Here is a 23,123-nt window from a genome sequence, read left to right on the forward strand (position 1 = left end):
GATGGGTTTCCCGGTACCTCAGAAAACTTCCTTTTTTTTTGTAAATCCCAGACCAGTTTTAAAAGACAAAGGGGTAGGCAGAGTGACGGGAGAGACGGGGAGAAATTTCATAAAAGTTTTTTTTTCTTTTTTTTTTTTTTTGTTCAAGGACAATAGACCAAAGGACAAACAACAATGACGCCAGATCTCAGGTGAGGGGAAGACTGTCTCAGTTTCTCCCAGCCTGGAGGTCCATTTCGCAGAACAAATGGATCCTAAGTATGATAGAAAACTGATTCCGGCTGGAATTCCTTTCTCATCCACCAGATTTTTTTGCCCAGACAGCTTGTCCCAAAAATCCAGAAAGAAGAAATGCTTTGGAGTTAGAAGTTTTCTCCCTCTTTGAACAAAGTGCTAGTTTGCCCAGTTCCCAAAACAGGGAGGGACAAACGGTTTTATTCCCCTCTATTTTTGGTGAAGAAACCGAATGCAACGTTCAGAGTGATTTTAAATCTAAAAAAATTTAACAAATCTCTGGACTACAAACATTTCGTATGGAGACAATAACATCAACTGTAGATCTCATCTTCCAGGATTACCTTCCTTTTTTACCAGTGTACTTTCAGGGAAGCAATGGCGGCACTCGGGCAGATGACATCAGCGATTCCAGCAGTACCTTATGCACAGATCCACTCCAGAGAGCTTCAGACATTCATCCTACAATCATGGGACTTGGATCAGAGTTTCCACCATTCTTCAAAGACAAGACTCTCCCTGTTGTGGTGGACAATTCCGGAGAATCTATCTGCAGGGGTTCCATGGACATTTCTAGACCCAACTATAAATACCACAGAAGCCAGCCCTTGGGGTTTGGGGGCCCACTCCCAGCACAGGTGCTGGCAGGGGAGATGGGACTTGAACACAGGGAAATCATCCTCCAATTTTAAGGAGTTAAAGGCAGTAGAGATGGCACTGAAGTTGGCTATACTGTTCTGGTTCTGGCCAAGCTGCCAGTTCGATTTGATGTACTGCTCCAAATTAATTAAGATACGTGCACGGAGAGATCAGACAGACAACTCACTACATGGAGTTAATCAGGATCTCTGGTTTATTTCTAAGAAAACAGACAATACATAGTTTTCACGAGAGGAGGGAGTGAGGGGGGGTGAAAGATAAAGTATATATTTTCTATTGGCTATGAAACTCTCTACTTTTCTGTAACCTTGACGGCCAGAGGAAATTCCTCCTCACTCCCCCCCTTGTTCCTGGGTGCAACCGTTACTACTTCTTTCTTTGTAACTGCTTGCTTGAGCTGAACGGAAACCACAAAGAAACACATGATAAAAACACAAAGTAAGATTCTAGTTTATAGGTGTAGGCTGAATGCCTGGCTGCCATCTTAGCTCAACAAGCAAGTATCCATTTTGTATCTATAGTCCATAACAATACCAGAGGTAAAACACTGGCAGATTGTCTTCTATTCCGACATTTTTACAGCAGTGGCCTACATAAACCGTCAATGGGGGAGTCCCTTCCCTTTTACTTCTATGCCAGAAGATCTTTTATATAGCGGAGGAGAGGAGGCTTTTTCTGTCAGCAGTCCATCTGAAGGCGAAGGAGAGCGGCATAGCAGACTTCCTTAAAGGGAACCTGTCACCAGGATTTTGGGCATAGAGCTGAGGACATGGGTTGCTAGATCGCCGCTAGCACATCCGCAATACCCAGTCCCCATAGCTCTGTGTGCTTTTATTGTGTAAAAAAAAAAAGATTTGATACATATGCAAATTAACACAAAAGAGTCATATCTTACTTGTGTGACCAGAGAAGAGTCATATTTTCAAGCTCTGACTCATCTCAGCCTAATTTGCATATGTATCAAATCGGTTTTTATACACAATAAAAGCACAGAGCTATGGGGACTGGATATTGCGGATGTGCTAGCGGCCATCTAGCAACCCATGTCCTCGGCTCTATACCCAAAATCCAGGTGACAGGTTCCCTTTAAAACAAGGAGAATGTTGTCAAAACAGACATTTTTTTTGTAAATAGTCCAGAGTTAGTCTTCCCACAGTGGACCTTTTTGCCTCAAGAGCCAACAGAAAATTAGAGCGGTTCTTCTCCCTCAACCATTTGGACAGACTGTTAGCAATGGACGGGTTAGCGCAGGACTGGAGCCAGTAATTGGGGTATGCCTTCCCTCCATTTTACCTTATTCCCCAGGTATTGCAGAAAATAGAAAGAGAAGGGGCCTCGGTTATCCTGATAGCTCCAATGTGGCCAGATAGGTCCTGGTACTCCAGTCTGCTAAGGATGGCAGTAGAGCCTCCATGGACCCTTCTGTTGAAGGAGGATCTTCTTTACCAGGGTCCGCTAGTCTATCCCAGCCCAGAAATTCTCCTTCTTTATCGGTGTGGATTTTGAAAGGGAAGTTTGGTCTAGAAGGGGATTATGCTCCAAAGTAGTCTCCACTATGCTGAAGAGTAGGAAGGTGGTTACGTCACGAAAATATAACAAAGTTTGGAATGTTTTTTTCAGCCTTCTTAGAACATAGGCCAGAGCCCTTTAAGTCACCTGAAATACCAAAGATCCTAGAGTTTTTGCAAGCAGGGCTAGACAGAAATCTTAAAGCATCTACATTAAAAGTCCAGGTAGCTGCTTTTAAGTTATTTCTTTGATTCCAGATTAGCACATCATCCATGGATTAAAAGATTCTTGTCGGCAGTATCAAGAATGCACCCTTCTTTAAGACCCTTGTCTCCCCCCCTGGGATTGGAATACTGTCCTTTTTGGCCCCATCACAAAAGCTATTTGAACCATTAACGGAGATTTCTATTAAAATGTTTGCTTTGAAAATGGCCTTCCTTTTAGCTATAACCTCTGCTAGACTGGTTTCAGAAATTCAGGCCTTCCCTCCCAATACTACCATTTTAGAGCACAAGGTGGTTATTGGACCACTTCCATCCTTTCAGCCTAAGGTGGTCTCCGATTTTCATAGAAGTCAGGGTGTGATTCTACCCTCCTTCTGTCCAAATCCAACCAATCTGTTGGAAGAAAGATTCCATTGCCTTGATGTCAGAAGGTGTTTAGTTTTTTTTTACCTAGACTCCACATAATCTTGGAGAATAGATGACAATCTCCTTCAGTTTTTGGGTTGAGCTAGAAGTCACAAAGTCTCTACTAGTGTTATTGCTAGATGGGTTAAGAATTATTCCCCTGGCTTAGTCTTCCCTTAGCCGGACTCCTCCTAAATTTTTTTCTCTTATAGTTTATTCTTGCATGGGTGCCGTCATGGGTGAGGGGAAAACAATAATTACTCCTACCAGTAATAGTTTTTCTTGAAACCCATGACGGCACCCCAAAAAAATTATACAGCAGCTGGTAAAGTTACTTTCCTTGACTGTATTAGAAGGGGTATAATTTACCAGATTTGGTTGTCTTCTTTAGCACTTTGTGTGTTGGTTTCTGTTTTCAACCTTCTTGTTCTTGGTGGTCGGCACGCCTCCGGAGGTCTGTTTATTAGAATCACTGAGGTGTGGTGGGGGTGTGAACCATTTTATCTCTTCAGGTTTCCACTCCTGGATGGGAGGTCCTAGTCGCATGGGTGCCGTCATGGGTTTCAAGAAAAACATTTACCCGTAAGAGTAATTGTTTTCTATGCAGGGGTGAATGGGGTTAACGAGCTGAATGCATCCTCAGAGGTGCAGGTGTTTGAGATGCTGCCCCCCCCTGAAAGGGAACAAAGTCCTCAACATATGGGTGTATGTGTCCTTAACCCTTTCATGACCAAGGGTCATTGATACCCCCGAGACCATGTCTAATTTTGCAAATTTGACATGTCACTTTGTGGTAATAACTTTGGAACACTCTTATTTATCCAGACAATTCTGAGATTGTTTTCTCGTGACACATTGTACTTCATGACAGTCATAAATTTCAGTCAATATAGTTCACCTTTTATTTATGAAAAAATCCCAAATTTACCCAAAATTTGGAAAAAATTAGCAATCTTCTAAGTCTCAATTTCCCGGCTTTTAAAACGGAAAGTGATACCTCATAAAATATTTATTACTTAACATTCCCCATATGTCTACTTTATGTTGGCATCATTTTGTAAATGTCATTTTAATTTTTTAGAACATTAGCAGGCTTGGGTTTTGGAAATGTTCTTAAAACTTCTAAACTTCTTTTTAAGGACCAGTTCAGGTCTAAAGTCACTTTGTGGGGCTTACATAGTGGAAACCCCCTATAAATGACCCCATTGTAGAAACTACACCCCTCAAGTTACTCAAAACTGATTTTACAAACTTTGTTAACCCTTTAGGTGTTCCACAAGAATTAAAGGAAAATGGAGATGAAATGTCTAAATTCCACTTTTTGGGCAGATTTTCAATTTTTATCAATTTTTTTTCTTTAACACATCGACGGTTAACGGCCAAATAAAACGCCAATTTTTATTACCCTGATTCTGCCGTTTACAGAAACACCCCACATGTGGTCGTTAACTGATGTAAGGGCACAGAAGAAGGCAGATTTTGCTGGACTGGGTTTTAGCTGGCATGTCCCATTTGAAGCCCCCTGATGCCCCCTTACAGTAGGAACTCCCAAAAAATGACCCCATTTTGGAAACTAGGGGATAAGGTGCCAGTTTTATTGGTACTAATTTGGGGTACATGTTTTTTTTTTATTGCTCTATTACGTTTTATGAGAGGCGCGGTAACCAAAAAATGGCTTTTTTGGCACTGTCTTTTTATTTTTATTTTTTTATGGTGTTCAGCTGAGGGGTTAGGTCATGTTTATTTTTATAGAGCTGGTTGTTACGGACGCGGTGATACCTAATATGTATACTTTTTTAAATTTGATTTCACAATAATAGCATATTTGAAACAAAATGTTTTAGTGTCTCCACGTTCTAAGAGCTATAGTGTTTGTTTTTTTGTTTTTGTTTTTTAGCTATTTTCTTATATAGGGGCTCATTTCTTGCGGGATGAGGTGATGGTTTTATTGGTACCATTTTCTGGTACATATGCCTTTTTGATCGCTTGGTGTTGCACTTTTTGTGATGTAAAGTGCCAAAAATGGCTTTTTTTTTTTTGCAACTTTTAATTTTTTTTATGGTGTTTATCGGACAGGGTGGATCATGTGATATATTTATAGAGCTGGACGTTACGGGTCGATACCTAATGTGTATTTTTTTATTTATTTTTTCTATTTTTTTAACCACCTCCCGACCACTGTACGCACCGATGCGTCCGGGAGGTGGTTGTTTAGTTCCTCCTGGACGCATCGGCGCGTCCTCTCGCGAGACGCGAGATTACGTCACAGCCGGCCCGCGCATGCGCATCGCGGGCCGGCATTTCGCAGAAGACTATTTCGTCAGCAGCCTGCCGGCCACGATCATTGGCTGGCAGGCTGCTGATTTTTAAAAAATCCAATCAGCAGGCATATAACCCCACATATTAGTAAATATGATGGGGTTATATGGCTGCTGTGCTCCTCTGCTCCTTCTTTTGGTCGGTTGGTTCCAGCAGAGGAGCACATCTTTACTGTGAGTACCCACCACACCACATTTAGCCCCCAGATCACCCCTTTTATCCCCCCCTGTCAATCACTAGTGAAAGGAAAAAAGTGATCAGTGCAAACTGTCACTTTTTTTTTTCACTGTTATTGACCGTTAGGTTTTAGGTATAGTTTAGGTCCCTTGGTTAGGTAGTTAGCGATCAGTTAGCGCCCAGCCCACCGCACCGCAGTCCGTTATTCGCTGATTAGCGTATCGCTAATCAGCATTTGTACTTTTATAGTATCTGAAAGTGATCAAAACTGATCACGGTCAGATCTATAATAGTACTAGTGTCACTTTAGTTCGCCCTCCACCCAAAACGCAGTGTTTGCCCGATCAGGCCTGATCGGTCGCCCACACGTGCGTTCGCCCACACCCGCCCCACCGCAGTGACCAAAAATTATTTTTTTTTGATCACTGCACATTCACTTTACACGCACTGCGGCGATAAAAAAATCAGTTTTGATATTTTTTATCAACCGCAGCAGCCTCCGGTACTTCGCTAGCCTCCCCTTTGTAAGACAGGCTTGCTTTTTTTTTCTTGGGTAGTCTCAGGGAATACCCCTAAATTTAGTTGCCCACATGTCAAACAGGGGGTATTCCTCTGAAGAGGCCTACAGGCTTCTGACCCAGTCGGATGAGGAGTGGGAACCCTCATCTGATGAATCCAGCGGGTCAGAATACGAACCTGTAGAAAGCAGTGGCTCTCTGACCCAAAGTTCGGACGAGGAGGCTGAGGTCCCTGATAGCACCAGGCGTACCCGGCCCCGTGTCGCTAGACCGCAGGATCCGCTTCAAGAGCAGCAGAGTGGGGCTGGTGCTGTCGGATTACGTGGTGAGGCATACACCAGCAGCCCAGCCCTTCCTGGACCTAGTACCAGCACTGCCGTACAACCTGGTGAAGTAGCGAGCACCAGAAGGGCAGTTGAAGCTGGTACGGTGGCACGTGCAGTAGTGACCCCGTCGCAGCCACCGCAAAGACGTGCCCGTAGAGCCCCTAGAGGTGCTGGCAAACCCTGATTGGCAGTCCCCAACTTCAGCCGCACCCGTAGTTTTCCCTTTCACCGCCCAGTCTGGAGTTCGGGTTGAGACGGCTCAGATCGGTTCGGCCCTGGGATTTTTTGAGCTGTTCTTGACTGCGGAGCTTTTAGACTTAGTCGTGGCAGAGACAAACCGGTATGCCACACAATTTATCACCGCTAACCCGGAAAGCTTTTATGCCCAGCCTTTCCGGTGGAAACCAGTCCAAGTTTCCGAATTTAAAACTTTTCTGGGCCTCCTCCTCAACATGGGCCTGACAAAAAAACATGAATTGCGGTCATATTGGTCCACGAACCCAATTCATCACATGCCCATGTTCTCTGCTGCCATGTCCAGGACACGATTTGAGGTCATCCTGCGTTTCCTGCACTTTAGCGACAACACCGCCTCCCGTCCCAGGGGCCACCCTGCTTTTGACCGGCTCCACAAAATTCGGCCCCTCATAGACCATTTCAACCAGAAATTTGCAGATTTGTATACCCCTGAGCAAAACATCTGCATAGACGAGTCCCTAATACATTTTACCGGGCGCCTTGGCTTCAAACAATACATCCCAAGCAAGCGCGCCCGGTATGGGGTCAAATTGTATAAGCTCTGTGAAAGGGCCACAGGCTATACCCACAAATTTCGGGTCTATGAGGGAAAAGATCAGACCCTGGAGCCGGTCGGTTGCCCTGACTACCTGGGGAGCAGTGGGAAGACAGTTTGGGACTTGGTGTCACCCTTATTCGGCAAGGGGTACCATCTTTATGTGGACAATTTTTACACAAGTGTGGCCCTCTTTAGGCATTTGTTTCTAGAACGGATTGGCGCCTGTGGTACCGCGCGAACTAGTCGCGCGGGCTTCCCCCAACGGCTCGTTACCACCCGTCTTGCAAGGGGGCAGAGGGCCGCACTGTGTAACGAAGAACTGCTCGCGGTGAAATGGAGAGACAAGCGTGACGTTTACATGCTCTCCTCCATTCACGCAGACACGACAATCCAAATTGAGCGAGCAACCCGTGTCATTGAAAAGCCCCTCTCAGTCCACGACTATAACCTCCACATGGGAGGGGTCGACTTCAATGACCAGATGTTGGCTCCGTATTTAGTTTCCCGACGCACCAGACGCTGGTATAAGAAGGTGTCTGTATATTTAATTCAATTGGCTCTGTACAATAGTTTTGTTCTCTACAGTAAGGCTGGGAGAACTGGATCCTTCCTCAAATTTCAGGAAGAGATCATCGCGAACCTCCTGTATCCAGGAGGTTCCGTGGCCCCATCCACCAGTGTAGTTAGCCGTCTACACGAGCGACACTTCCCCAGTGTCGTTGCTGGTACCTCAAACCGACCGCCACCCCGAAAAAAATGTTGTGTCTGTAGCAGGAGTGGAATAAGGCGTGACACCCGTTATTTCTGTCCTGACTGTCCCGACCACCCTGCCCTATGCTTAGGGGAGTGTTTCCGAAAGTACCACACACAGGTACACCTAGCATAGGGATCACATCTCACCAGGATAGGCACACAGGGCTATTAGGGCCCATTCACTCACAGCTGCTGCAAACGTCTCCTTTCACATGGGACAAAGTGCATAACGCACTTCGCCACATCTTTGGGCGATTTGCGCTTTGCACATTGACCCATGGGGAAGGAGAGGTTTGTTCTATAAAGGTAAAAAAACAAAAAAAAAAAAAACAGGTAAGCAAACAGGTTAATGTTTAGTTCCAAAAGTTACATGTTCTGTTCCAAAGTTAATAAAATTATTGCGTTGTGGCCTGGTTTTTTCTTTTTTTTTTTTTTGTCTTTTTACCTTCCAGGTGGACCAACCGATCTACTAGCTGCAGCACCGATGTGCATTCTGACAGAAGCATTGCGCTGCTGTCAGATTACACGCAAGTCGGTGTATGCGGCGCTGCAAGACGAGATTTCTACTCTGCAGTGACAGATACGTTTGCCAAGGCATACGAGCTGAGGAGGAGGCGGCGTTCCTATGCTTTGGCAAGCATTTTGTGTGTATATGTGTATATATATATATATATATATATATATATATATATATATATATATATATATATATATATATATATATATATATATATATATAATATATATAAAATCCCGGCAATGATTTATTCATCCACATCGATTGATGCGAATGGAGAAATCTGGTTTGCCAGGGCATACGAGCTAAGTGGGTATGGATGTAGGGCGGAGCTCCTATGTCCTGGCAGACGCCTTTCCCCTCCATTTTTTTTTTTTGGCAGAGATTTTTTCATCCACATTGATCGATGCGAATGAAGAAATCTGTGCCGTTCATTTTTTTCTTTCAGCCCAGAGGCTGAACGGAAAAAAAAATCTCATTACCTGTATGCTCAATATAAGGAGAATAGCAGAAACTCCTAATGCTGGCCATACATGTAATGATTGCGGAGACCCTCAAATGCCAGGGCAGTACAAACACCCCACAACTGACCCCATTTTGGAAAGAAGACACCCCAAGGTATTTGCTGAGGGGCATATTGAGTCCATGAAAGATTGAAATTTTTGTCCTAAGTTAGCGGAAAGTGAGACTTTGTGAGAAAAAACAAAAAAAAAATCAATTTCCGCTAACTTATGCGGAAAAAAAAAAAAATTCGATGAACTTGCCAGGCCCCTCATTGGATACCTTGGGGTGTCTTCTTTCCAAAGTGGGGTCACATGTGGGGTATTTATACTGCCCTGGCTTTTTAGGGGCCCTAAAGCGTGAGAAGAAGTCTGGGATCCAAATGTCTAAAAATGCCCTCCTAAAAGGAATTTGGGCCCCTTTGCGCATCTAGGCTGCAAAAAAGTGTGACACATCTGGTATCGCCGTACTCAGAAGAAGTTGGGGAATGTGTTTTGGGGTGTCATTTTACATATACCCATGCTGGGTGAGAAAAATATCTTGGTCAAATGCCAACTTTGTATAAAAAAATGGGAAAAGTTGTCTTTTGCCAAGATATTTCTCTCACCCAGCATGGGTATATGTAAAATGACACCCAAAAACACATTCCCCAACTTCTCCTGAGTACGGCGATACCAGATGTGTGACACTTTTTTGATGCCAAGGTGGGCAAAGGGGCGCATATTCCAAAGTGCACCTTTCGTATTTCACCGGTCATTTTTTACAGATTTTGATTGCAAAGTACTTCTCACACATATGGGCCCCTAAATTGCCAGGGCAGTATAACTACGCCACAAGTGACCCCATTTTGGAAAGAAGACACCCCAAGGTATTCCGTGAGGGGCATGGCGAGTTCCTAGAATTTTTTATTTTTTGTTGCAAGTTAGTGGAATATGAGACTTTGTAAGGAAAAAAGAGAAAAAAAAAGAAATCATCATTTTCCGCTAACTTGTGACAAAAAATAAAAAATTCTAGGAACTCGCCGTGCCCTTCACGGAATACCTTGGGGTGTCTTCTTTCCAAAATGGGGTCACTTGTGGCGTAGTTATACTGCCCTGGCAATTTAGGGGCCCATATGTGTGAGAAGAACTTTGCAATCAAAATGTGTAAGAAATGACCGGTGAAATCCGAAAGGTGCACTTTGGAATATGCGCCCCTTTGCCCACCTTGGCAGCAAAAAAGTGTCACACATCTGGTATCGCCGTACTCAGGAGAAGTTGGGGAATGTGTTTTGGGGTGTCATTTTACATATACCCATGCTGGGTGAGAAAAATATCTTGGTCAAATGCCAACTTTGTATAAAAAAAATGGGAAAAGTTGTCTTTTGCCAAGATATTTCTCTCACCCAGCATGGGTATATGTAAAATGACACCCCAAAACACATTCCCCAACTTCTCCTGAGTACGGCGATACCAGATGTGTCACACTTTTTTGCTGCCAAGGTGGGCAAAGGGGCGCATATTCCAAAGTGCACCTTTCGGATTTCACCGGTCATTTCTTACACATTTTGATTGCAAAGTTCTTCTCACACATATGGGCCCCTAAATTGCCAGGGCAGTATAACTACGCCACAAGTGACCCCATTTTGGAAAGAAGACACCCCAAGGTATTCTGTGAGGGGCATGGCGAGTTCCTAGAATTTTTTTATTTTTTGTCGCAAGTTAGTGGAATATGAGACTTTGTAAGAAAAAATAAAAAAAATAAAAATCATCATCATTTTCCGCTAACTTGTGACAAAAAATAAAAAGTTCTATGAACTCACTATGCCCATCAGCGAATACCTTAGGGTGTCTACTTTCCGAAATGGGGTCATTTGTGGGGTATTTATACTGTTTGGGCATTGTAGAACCTCAGGAAACATGACAGGTGCTCAGAAAATCAGAGCCGTTTCAAAAAGCGGAAATTCACATTTTTGTACCATAGTTTGTAAATGCTATAACTTTTACCCAAACCATTTTTTTTTTGCCCAAACATTTTTTTTTTATCAAAGACATGTAGAACTATAAATTTAGCGAAAAATTTATATATGGATGTCGTTTTTTTTTTTGCAAAATTTCACAGCTGAAAGTGAAAAATGTCATTTTTTTGCAAAAAAATCGTTATATTTTGATTAATAACAAAAAAAGTAAAAATGTCAGCAGCAATAAAAAACCACCAAATGAAAGCTCCATTAGTGAGAAGAAAAGGAGGTAAAATTCATTTGGGTGGTAAGTTGCATGACCGAGCGATAAACGGTGAAAGGAGTGTAGTGCCGAAGTGTAAAAAGTGGCCTGGTCATGAAGGGGGTTTCACCTAGCGGGGCTGAAGTGGTTAATCTCTTATAAATGAGCGGGTATAGGTAAAGGCTATTTTATTTAGAATTTACCAATTTTTTTATTTTTATTTTTCAAGTCCCACTTGGATCTTGAAGATCCAGTGGGGCTGATGGCTGTACTGTACTTTGCAATGCTCTTGCATTGTAAAGTATAATACTATCAGTTTTACACTGATGGCAAGGCGTCTGGTTGCCATGGCAACCATCGGGCCGCTGCCATCGCAGTGCTGCAGCCCAATGGTTGAGAGAGGGAGACCCCTCCTTCTGTTAACTCCTTGAATGCCACTGAGAGCGTCATCTAAGGGGTTACAGCAGAGTGTCAGCATACAGCTGACATTCGCTGATGATGGCGGCTCAGGAACAGAGCCGCCTCCATTAGATACAGAAGAGGGACCGCATAAGGGGGCTCAGATGAGGGCTGAGGAGGGGACATGGATGGGGCAGCCTGGCGAATCTGGAGGAAGGGGGCACAGATCGGGGCAGAGGGCTCACATATTGGGGGCACGGAGGATATGGTACCTGATTTCAGGCTCTGATCTTTAGAGTGCAGATCAGAGCCTGAAATCGGCATTTTAATACTGCCACGATCCGATTTGGTTACTCTGCACAGACTAACCAATCTGAGAGATCGTCGGCAAGGGACCACTCTGGTCCCTTGCTGGCATTACTGGACTGTGTGCTGTCCGTGACCGCAGCAGTGCAGGGGCAGAAGCTTTAATTCAAGCGCTTTGCAGCACTAGGATTAACAAGGTGCCATAACGTTTATATTAGGGATCGACCGATATTGATTTTTTAGGGCCGATACCGATAATTTGTGAACTTTCAGGCCGATGGCTGATAATTTATACCGATATTCTGGGAATTTTCATTTTTGAAAAAAAAAAAAAATAATTCCCACAAATCTGCTGAAAATTAATGTTTATTGTTAATGTGTATTTTTTTTTGTAAATCTTTCTTTCTTTTTCATTTATATTTAATATTTTGGTGTTTTTATTATTTTTTTGTAACTTTTTTTTTTTTAACTAACTTTTAGCCCCCTTAGGGACTAGAACCCTTGTCCTATTCACCCTGATAGAGATCTATCAGGGTGAATAGGAGCTCACACTGTCCCTGCTGCTGTGTGCTCTGTGCACACAGCAGCATGGAGCTTATCATGGCAGCCAGGGCTTCAATAGCGTCCTGGCTGCCATGGTAACCGATCGGAGCCCCAGCATTACACTGCTGGGGCTCCGATCGGAGGAGCAAGGGAGAGGGGATCCTGTGGAGGGGCGCACTGCGACTGGGGTGGGGGGGCCCTATGTGCCACCACTGCTTAATACTGGGGGGGAGGGGGGCGCACTGCGCCACCAATGCTTAATACTGGGGGGGCGCACTGCGCCACCAATGTCTGATACTGGGGGGCTTGGGGGGGCGCACTGCGCCACCAATGAAGCTTAATCTCACATTTATTACTATACAGGAGGCGGGAGCTGGCTGCAGAATCACATAGCCGGCTCCCGACCTCTATGAGCAGTAGCTGCGATCCGCGGCACCTGAGGAGTTAACTACCGCAGATCGCAGCTACAGCTCATAGAGGCCGGGAGCCGGCTATGTGATCCTGCAGCTCCCGCCTCCTGTATATGAATGAATGATAGATTAATCTTCATTGGTGGAGCAGTGGCCATAGCTCCTCCCCTCCTCCTGTCCCCTGTCCTTACATTGGCGGCAGCACAGGGGGAGGAGACACTTCTTCCTTCTCCCCTGTGCTGCTAAGGGGAACACGGAGAGCGCTGTCAGCAGCGCGATCTGTGTTCCCCATACACTATCGGAATATCGGCAAAATAGATGCCGATACCGATAGTGTTCAAAATCCTGAATATCGGCCGATAATATCGGTAAATCCGATAATCGGTCGATCCCTAGTTTATATACGTGCTAGCTGCACAGGGCATGTATAATTAGCACGTATATAGCTGTATGGCAGTCATGAAGGGGTTAATGGCAGGAATGAAAGGGCTCCTCTTGAATGAAATAACTCCTCTTGGACAGAAGGAATAGACATGTTGAAAACCAACTGCCTGGTCCTTCTATCTCCTTATGGCAAGCTCAGGAGGCCCCCAAACACATTAAGCGGCTGGCTGGTCCTACCGAAACAGGGTCGTTTGCCAGTATTTGGTTTTCTCAGGGATGGGCCACCTGCATCGACTGTCTCTCTCAGGGATGGCCCCCCACGCTGGCGGTCTCTCGGGGACGTCCCATTTGAGGTGGGGGGGGGCGGGGGCATAGGGCTCTGTGCTGGTAATACAATGATACATTATTGGCCTGTGTGATCTGGAAGATCATGGATTAGGGTCCATTCACACAGCCGTAATTTAATTCCGCATTTTGCGGAACGGAATTGCGGACCCATTAATCTCTATGGGGCCGCACAATGTGCGGCCCGGCTCCGGACATGCAGACCGCATTTCTCCCCCCCCCCCCCCCCCCCCCCCAAAAAAAATAGAACATGTCCTATTCTTCTCCGCAATTGAGGACAAGAATAGGCATATTCTATTAGTGCCGGCAATGTGCGGTCCGCAAAATGCGGAACGCACATTTACGCTGTCTGTGTTTTGCAGATCCGCAAAACACGTTACAGACGTTTGAATGGAGCCTTACACAGACGGCTGGTGCAGATTGGGCCAGGTTTATAGCAGCGGGCACACTTCTATTGTGCCCACTAATGCAGGAGCTGGTTAGACTGGAGTAGTGTTCCTGCAGCAGCTGGTATCTGTGTCACTTGTACTGGTTTCATCTGAACGAGGGCTACAAATAGCTCGGCTGACAAATGGGCTTCCAGCTACCACCCGCGGACTCCCTGCTTCTCTCTGCTGGAGACTAATGACCCAGTAACTCAGCCAGAATAGATCCACCCTCATACAAGTGCTATTCACTGCAGTCTGTCAGAGGCAGGGTGAATGTCAGCTCCTGGGCACAGCTCGAGCTGTCTATATATACATTGCCCTGGATTATGTGGTGGTTTTGCATAGATCAGATCACAGTGCACTCGTCCCTTCCAGCTGTATGGTAGAAACCTGCATTATCTCACCTGACCCAATGTACCACCGGGGCGCTCACCAATGGGCCATACTTTCCACCCACTGCAAAATTTAGAGCTGAATGATGTGCAGTGACGTGGACCTTTTGCCCAAACCTTGACACATGCTCGTCACAGCTTGTTCACACTCCCACCATGCTTTGCACTTCCTCACGTTGCATTCTGGGAGCTGTGGGTTTTTGCAGATGACGAGTGTACAACGCCTGGTGTGAAGATTGCACCTCCTTCATTACACACTGTATAGACCTGCAGTAAGCTGTGCAATCCTGCAGCCTCTAGGTTCAGCAGAATTATGAATGCAGCTCTGGAGGCCCCAGTGTAAGGCATGAGGTTTACTTCAGGGGTGCTACAAGCTAAATGTCTCAATCTATAGGTATAGTCAACCTATCTCTCAGGGTGTTTGGAAACTACAGCTCTCAGATGTTGGGAATTGTAGTTTCCCACCAGTTGCAGGCTGCAAATCTTTTCTTTGAAGCAATAATTTCTTGATTTTTCTTTTTGCTTCCTCTGCAGATGATGTTTTAACGCGGGATGCCGGCGAGTGTGTCATCTGCCTGGAAGAGCTCTCACAGGGGGATACAATAGCCAGACTCCCCTGCCTGTGCATTTACCACAAAAGGTAGGAGACCCCCGCAGCCCCTGTAGGCTTAACCCTTTGCACTCGTGTTCTGGTCGCAGTCTCCTTTAAAGCCCCACCTGCTTCCGCCCGGTTTGTGTATATTTTGAGTTCTGGCAGTCTGGAGCTTCCTCATTTGGTAAATGCCATTGTGCTGGGTTGCTGACACGTCGCCCTGGTAACCTGGCGCCCGTCCCGGCCCGGTGCCATGGGTGTTACTGTAGTAACCTGGCTTGTACTTGCAGTCTCCTGTCCAATAAACTGGCCTGGGGGTAATTACTCACGAGCGATGGGGCTCGCTGATTCGCTCTTAACCCCTTGTGTGCTGAGGACGCTGTCTGTATTGCTGTAGCTGGGTTTCACATCCCCTGGTATGGGGTTGGCATGGCTTCAGGATGATTTTCACCTGTCAGTCCCGTGCCAATTCAGAGTTGGGCTACACCATCTGGCTGCTAGGCATACACGCCTTAGCAACTACATGATTTTGTGGGTTCTCAAACAACGTGTCCCTAGCAATCGGGGTGCCTCAGGTTGTCAGGTCTCCAGTGGGGAGACTTGTGTTTTCAAGTTCGGCGTACAAGGTTCGGGTTATCTAAGAATTCCGTTATGGATTCTGCTACCATGGACCATAAGTTATCCATAGCGGAATCCATAACGGAGTTCTTGGATAACCCCAACCTTGTACCCCGAACTTTAAAACACAAGTTCGCTCAACACTAGTCTTCAGCTCAGGATAGGCAACTATGTAAGAAAAAAATTTGCAGGAAAAATTCTCTTGCAGGAGCATTATGGAATGCACACTCTGTAACAAACTCTCCTACATTTATGACCTCTTCATCTCTCAAACTTTCCTTTCTGGGTCTCACAGAAACGTGGCTGACACCCTCTGACGCCTCCTCCCCTGCTGCACTCTGTTGTAGCGGATTTCATTTCACTGACACCCCCTGCCCCGGCTGCAAACATGGTGGAAGAGTTGGTCTTCTATCAGACACCTGCTCCTACAGCCCAATTCCACTGCCACCCTGCATCACTTCATTTGAAGTACACTCTGTTCGCATCTACTCTCCCTCCAAGTAGCTGTCATTTACTGCCCCCCAGGCTCAGCCACAGTCTTTCTTGACCACTTTAACACCTGGCTCCTACACTTTCTTTCTGCCGACATCCCCACTATCATCATGGTTGACTTTAACATCCCTATTAACACCTGCCACTCAGCCGCCTCTAAACTCCTATCACTCTCTTCCTACTTCGGCCTCTCACAGTAGTCTTTACCTCCCACCCACAGAGATGGTCACACTCTGGATCTTTTCTTTACCCGCCTCTGCTCCCTATATAACCTTTCTAGTTCGCCTCTCCCCCTATCCGACCACAACCTACTCTCCTTCTCTTCACTGGTCTCTTCTGCTGCTCCCCCGGTCCACACACTAACACCCCCCTGAAGGAACCTTAAACATCTCGACTTTCGCTTGCTTTCTGACTCTTCTGCCGCTCTTACCATTTGTTCCCTCAAAGACCCAGATACTGCCACCACCCTTTGACACCACAATAAGTACAGCTCTGGACATTGTTGCCCCCCTCACACACAACAAAACTCAAACAGACAACCCTGGCACACCAACCTGACCAAAAAAACTCAGACAAGCTTCCAGGGCTGCTGAGCAGCGATGGAAGAAATCACCTTCTAAGGATCACTTCACCACATAAAAGCAATCCCTCCTCATTTTCAAATTCCCCACTCGCTGATGTAAAATAGGCGACTTCTCATCTCTCATATCTTCCCTGTCCCACAGCCCTAAACAACTTTTTAACACTTATAACAGCCTTCTCCGTCCCCCAGCGCCCCCACCCTCTCTTCTCAGCTGAGGACTTTGCCACATACTTTAAACAAAGGATCGTCAACATCAGAGAAAGCTTCAGTGCACAGTCCCCACAGACCCTCTACACAACTGCTCGGTCCCCTTCTCCCAAAACAGAAGAAAGACTCCACTCTACTCTCCACATCACATCTCGCCACCTGTGCACTTGACCCGATCCCATCCCACCTCATCTATAACCTCACCACAGTGTTTATCCCAGCCCTAACTCACTAACCTCTGGTGTCTTCCCCTCTGCTTTTAAACATGCTACCATTGCACCCATCCTCAAAAAGCCTTCACTTGACCCATCTGCTTTGTCCAGTTATAGCCCCATATCACTTCTTCCGTATGCCTCAAAGCTACTTGAGCAACATGTCCATTCTGAACTGTCCTCCCACCTCTCCTCCTGCTCCCTCTTTGACCGGCTACAATCTGGCTTCCGACCCCACCACTCCACTGAGACTGCCCTCACCAAAGTTGCCAATGACCTACTAACAGCCAAAACCAAAAAACATTACTCTGTCCTCCTTCTCCTTGACCTGTCCTCTGCCTTTGACGCTGTCGACCACTCCCTTCTGTTACAAACTCTCTCATCTCTTGGCATCACTGACCTGGCCCTCTCCTGGATCACATCATATCTCACAGAGCGGACATTTAGCATCTCCCACTCTCAAACCACCTCCTCGTCTCATTCCCTCTCTGTTCATGTCCCGCAAGGCTCTGTCCTAGGACCCCTGCTCTTCTCTATCTACACCTTCAGCCTGGGACAGCTCATGGAGTCCCATGGCTTTCAGTATCACTTTTATGCTGACTACACACAAATCTACCTCTCTGGTCCAGACATCACCACCTTACTATCCAGAATCCCACAATGCCTATCTTCCATATCCTCCTTCCCCTCTTTTTCTAAAACTTAACATGGATAAAACAGAATTCATCATCTTTCCCCCATCTTGCTCAACCCCCCCCCATCTATCACAATCAATGGCTGCACACTCTCCCCGATCAACCAAGTCCGCTGCCTTTGGAGTGACCTTGGGTTCTGCTCTCTGCTTCCGACCGCACATCCAAGCCCTTTCCACCACCTGCTGACTCCAACTCAAATATCTCCCACATCCGCGCTTTCCTCAACTTGGAGTCTGCGAAAATGTTTGTACATGCCCTCATCATCTCTCACCTAGATTACTGCAACATTCTCCCCTTCCATCTAGCACTCTTGCACCCCTCCAATCTATCCTCAACTCTGCTGCACGACTAATCCACCCTGTCCTCCTCTGCCTCTCCCCTCTACCAATCACTTCACTGGCTCCCCATTACAATTCAGTTCAAAATACTAACAAATACATACAAGGCCGTCCACTACCTGTCCCCTCCCTACATCTGAGCTACTTTCTCGATACATCCTCACACGCTATCTCCAATCCTTACAAGACCTCCTTCTCGCCTCTCCTCTTATCACCTCTTCCCACAATCGCCTCCAAGATTTCTCCCGTGCATCCCCCACACTCTGGAACTCGCTACCCCAACATATCAGACTCTCACCTACAGTGGAATCCTTTAAAAGAAACCTGAAAACCCACCTCTTCAGACAAGCCTACAACCAGTGACCCTGCTGCCTCTAAGGCCATGACCAACTTCACCCGCACCTGTGTCCTTCTCCCATACCATGTATATTGTAGGCCCTCACAGGCAGGGCCCTCTCTCCTTCTGTACTAGTTTGTAACTCGTCTTGTTCATGCTTAGTGCAATTGTCTGTATTATGTATGTGCACCATTATCATATGTATAGCGCTTTGGGATGTATGGCGCTATAATAATAATAAAAAAATAATAATAATTTCTTTGACCGCAAGACGAAGCCTGACTTTTTACTTGTCTGTTGGTTCTGTGTTGGGCCTTCATGATGTCTCTTTTCTCTCTCAGCTGTATAGATTCCTGGTTTGAGGTGAACAGGTGTTGTCCAGAGCACCCTTCTGATTGACCTGCGGCCATTCTGGCTGACTTTCTCTTAAGGTATGTACTTATGACACCCCCACCCCTTCCTTTCACGCTGCACGTCTTCCCCTGAGGCTCCTATTCTTCATGTGGCCTTCGGTCAGTCAGGTAGCTTTGCTGATGCTACATCTTGACAAGCCTGTATTGCAATTCATTAGACTTGTACGGCTGGTCATACATGTCAGATACACCTGTTTAGCCGTTGGCTATCTCTCCCGGCCCCTCCATCCACATGCACACTCGGCTTGGCTTTGGCATGCATGTGTCCAAATTGCTTTAAAGGAAAGCAAAATTGAAAGAACCAAGGGGGTGGCACATATCATGAATGGTGTCGCATGCATGACAAGCGAAGCTATTGCAACCCTAGAATTGCAAAGAAGTCGAGCAGGGTCATCTTTTTTGCAATTCTAAGGCCGTAATTCTAAGGTTTGCATGGTAGTGCACTGCAACCCCATTAGTTTCTAAGGCTGCACTGCTACACAGTGATTCTAGAGTGTCGCATCCAAGATCGCCATGTAGCCCCAGCCTAAATGTCCGATAGGTAGGGGTCTCATCTCTGGAGTCGTGTCCTCACTGTGAATAGAGAGGTGGACGCTTATGCTCGAGTTCCCATTCTGTGCATATGCTATAAATGTCCAGATGGGAATGCCTATTCAAGACAGTTTCCACATGGTGGCTACGACCCCTTCCACCCAATGGCCACATGAATTTGTAGGTAATGCCTCCATTAACTTGAGTGGCTGCTGACTGCTGTGGGTGTTGCGCGGCTGCTGACTGCTGTGGGTGTTGCGCGGCTGCTGACTGCTGTGGGTGTTGCGCGGCTGTCCTGTTGACGTCCAGCCCAAGTGTTGCCTGCACCCCCTATAGACTTGCAACTTGTGGCAGGACCCCCTCTGATGAGGACTCCTGACCTGTCGCCCTTTCCCTACCTCTTTGTTGCTTTGGCACGCGTCTCTATTTCTGTCCTGCATGATGTGACTTACCTGTAGATTTCCCACTCACCGGTGTCATCTCCTCTTCCGATTTTCAGAGCACTGGGTTTCGCCCTCTTTAGGATCACAGAGACTGGAATCTGCGTCCTTCCAGAGTTGTCTGAACTGCTTTCCACACTCGCCCCCTCCTTCATGCGCACCTTCAGTTTTACAAGACTGAAGATTCGGGGAATAACAAAAGCCAAACTGAAGACTCTTCCCATCATCATCTTTAAATGCTCGTGGGGAGAAGGCGTCGGAAAGGGGGAGAAGGCCGAAGTCGGCGTGTCTTTTCACGGGCCGCTCCTACCAGGTCGAGGATGCTGAGAGGTCTTAAGTCAACGCCACTTGTGCCCTTTGTCGGTGGAGTTCACGGATTGGAGGGGGGGAAAGAGCAAAGGAAGGTCAATGGAAGAGAATGTGAATCCCCTCTTCAACCCTGGTGACCCCGCCGGGTATATATGGTCACCTGCAATGCCATGAGACAAACATTTATACTACTTAATTCCTGGCACTTTGCACTGAACGTTTCAAGGGTGGGACCATCCTGCACAACGCCAGAAATGGAGGGGGGGGAGGGGTGCTGTTGGCACATTGGTTGGCTTTCCTGGCGTCTTGGTTATACCAGGGTTTTTTGTTTGTTTTTTTTTTTCTTTCCCAGTGCTTCCCAGACTAAAAGCTTTGCTGATGGCGAGCGCTGACGGACTGGGCTGCCTTGCCGTAACGTCATCTCCAGCCAACTTGAGGTTTTTGCACACGAGAGAAAACAATGTAAGGGTCCATTGTGACTATGCTGAGAGATACAGGGTTGTGAAATGGGAACCCCCACACGTTTTCATTGTTTGTTTTCCCCATCAACTCCTGTAATAATATTATTATAATAGATAATGTAAGTAACTTATGCTGGATTGAGGCCGAGAGCCACGCTTCGACGGTTGTTGGCGTTTGCTTTGGGGGTCTCTTCATTTTTCTCGCTCGGTGGGCAGTCGTGATGTTCTTATCGGTGTTCACTTCCTGTGTATATTTTGGCGACTTAGGCTGTTCTGTCTGCAGGTGCTGGATTATAGGGGATTGATGCCCCCCATCCTAAAAGGTGACCCTATTAACCCTTTGTGCACACAGACGCCACCGCACTGATCGTTGCCGATCACCGGTCTCTAGCAGGGCTGAAAGGTGCACGGGGGGAACCTCATCACTCGCAGCATCGCAGATGGATCTGCTTTTGGCCATATGCCCTCCACAGTGAACGGGTCCTGAGTATGTGATTATCGCCCGTCATCCCACAAAATCTATATCTCCAGCCCATACTAGCTTTACCACACCGATGCCCCCTCAAGCTTAGCCAAATAAAGTTTTGCACCGTTTCGGTTTGCAGTCGAGGCTTGAATCCTCGGCTCACGTCGGACGTTGTATTTATTCGAGGTCTGCTCCTCGTTTTTTCTACGCAGCAGATTCCTCACTTGTAAAGATGATCTAGATTTTATACAGGCCTGGCCACTGTAATGTGCTGTGTCGTATCGCCACCTAGTGGACAGTGCACGTAGTGCAATCTCTTCCCTTTTACATTTTATGCTGTTTACACCCTGGTAAAGGGGGGAGGGGGGGGGAGCGGGAGCGGGCGCACTCGCTATGTTAGAATTTAAGAATTTGGGGAGCAAATTGGTGCCAATACATTTTTAATTTTTTTTTTTTCTTCATCATTCGGTGGACAGACCTAATCTATGGATATTGCCAATTTAAGCAGACGTCACCTGGATTCAGTTTGCATGTCGTCGTCGTCCCCCAGTAATCTAATTCTAGCTAATTAAAATGACATAGCTCTTTACCTCCCGTCAGTGTTACCGTGGGGACGGGTTTGCACTGTCTGATTCTTGCTGGAGTGCCCCCCCTATCTTATGTTGGGCGGATACAAGGGGGGGGGACTTTTTTTTGGCGGGGAAAGCTGTAGCGGCCAAATATAATTTGCCCTGTAGTGACTTCATTCATATTTATTTTTTTTGTTAATTTTATAACGTGGGTGGGAAATGAGCTGCGGACTGTGTTGTATATCTGTTGTTCTATAATAAAGGAATGGATCTTTACGGACTCCTGACTGCCGATTACTGATCTGCCTGGAGACAGGCGTTCGTCGCACTCTTCTTGTGTTTGCATTACTTTCTGGTAAGGGTGTTGCTGTTTTAATTTGAGCCCCCTACAATGTAGTCCATGTGCACGTCAGAAGTGCCAGGCTTTCATACATTACCTCGCAGTGTCGCACACTAACACATACTGGATTAATACTGCCACCATCCTACAAGCCTATGAGACCTGCCATAGAAACCTGTGTTTCAGAGCTTGCAATCTAAGGCAGAATACAAGGTGACAACTGCATAGATTGAGGGGTTGCACAGGATTAGAAAAACATGGCAGCGTCTTTCCAGAAACCAGCTCCTCACCTGTCCAAGGGAGATCTTTGGTATTGCAGCTCCGCTCCTTTGAAGTGAATGGAATGAGCTGCAGTGCCACACACAACCCGCGGACAGGTGTAGGGCTGTTTTTAGAAAAAGGCAGCCATGTTTTTCTAATCTTATTTAACCCCTTTCAAGGAACATTGCTCCACTTTTCGACCACACATTGTTGGACAGCCAAATTCTGGCTACTTGCCGGAGTGGGAGATTGAACGTGAATCCAAGGAGTGTCCCGTTGGAAAAGTGGATATTTGCCCCAAGAAAAAATCACCTCACCCCGGCATATGTTTATTTTCACCCCTTGCCATGGGGCAGAAGCTGCTCTTTCTGGCTAATGATTATACAGCATGTTCCCTGCGGTTTTCATGCATGTCAGTCTAGAGCGGTGATCAGCACCCGCCAGCTGTGGGGAAACTGACTCCCAGCATGCTACAATTGCTTGGCTGTGGAAGTGAATGCAGCTGGAGTGGTGACTGTTGTGGACCCCTAATGTAGAGTATGCTTTCCCATATGGCAGCCCACGTGCATACTGGTAACTTCTGATGGACTGGAGCCATTGAGCACTCACATTTTTATTGCATTGCGTTAAATCAAATGGAAAAGGAAAGCTGAGATTTATTAGAAATGCTGTGGCACGGAAGACATAAGGTCGTAATGTTTCTAGATTACAGTAATTCAAACTAATGCAGGTTCTTTATTCTCATATAAGAGTTGGAATCTTATTGTTATAAGTAATGACTAGAGATGAGCGAATTTCATATTTTGACATTCACGCTTCGTTTGGTGGTAAAAGGTGACTTGCGTTATGGATTCCGTTACCACGGACCATAATGCAATTCTATGACGGAATGCCTTCCGTCAAAATAGAAGT

The 23,123-nt window shown here is 46.2% G+C and overlaps 1 protein-coding gene across 1 annotated transcript in view; it reads left to right on the plus strand.

Moving 5' to 3' along the window:
* The window catches only part of ZNRF1 (zinc and ring finger 1), a 51,028-nt gene extending 29,138 nt beyond the window's left edge, over positions 1-21,890 (plus strand). The window contains exons 3-5 of the mRNA XM_044270428.1: positions 14,882-14,987; positions 18,763-18,852; positions 19,865-21,890. Coding sequence (XP_044126363.1) covers positions 14,882-14,987; positions 18,763-18,820 — 164 coding nt within the window. The 3' untranslated portion in view covers positions 18,821-18,852; positions 19,865-21,890. The remainder of the gene's footprint in view (positions 1-14,881; positions 14,988-18,762; positions 18,853-19,864) is intronic.
* Positions 21,891-23,123: the final 1,233 nt, after the last annotated feature.

Source organism: Bufo gargarizans, chromosome 10 (assembly GCF_014858855.1).
Source record: "Bufo gargarizans isolate SCDJY-AF-19 chromosome 10, ASM1485885v1, whole genome shotgun sequence".
In the NCBI taxonomy this organism is placed as follows: Eukaryota; Metazoa; Chordata; class Amphibia; order Anura; family Bufonidae; genus Bufo; species Bufo gargarizans.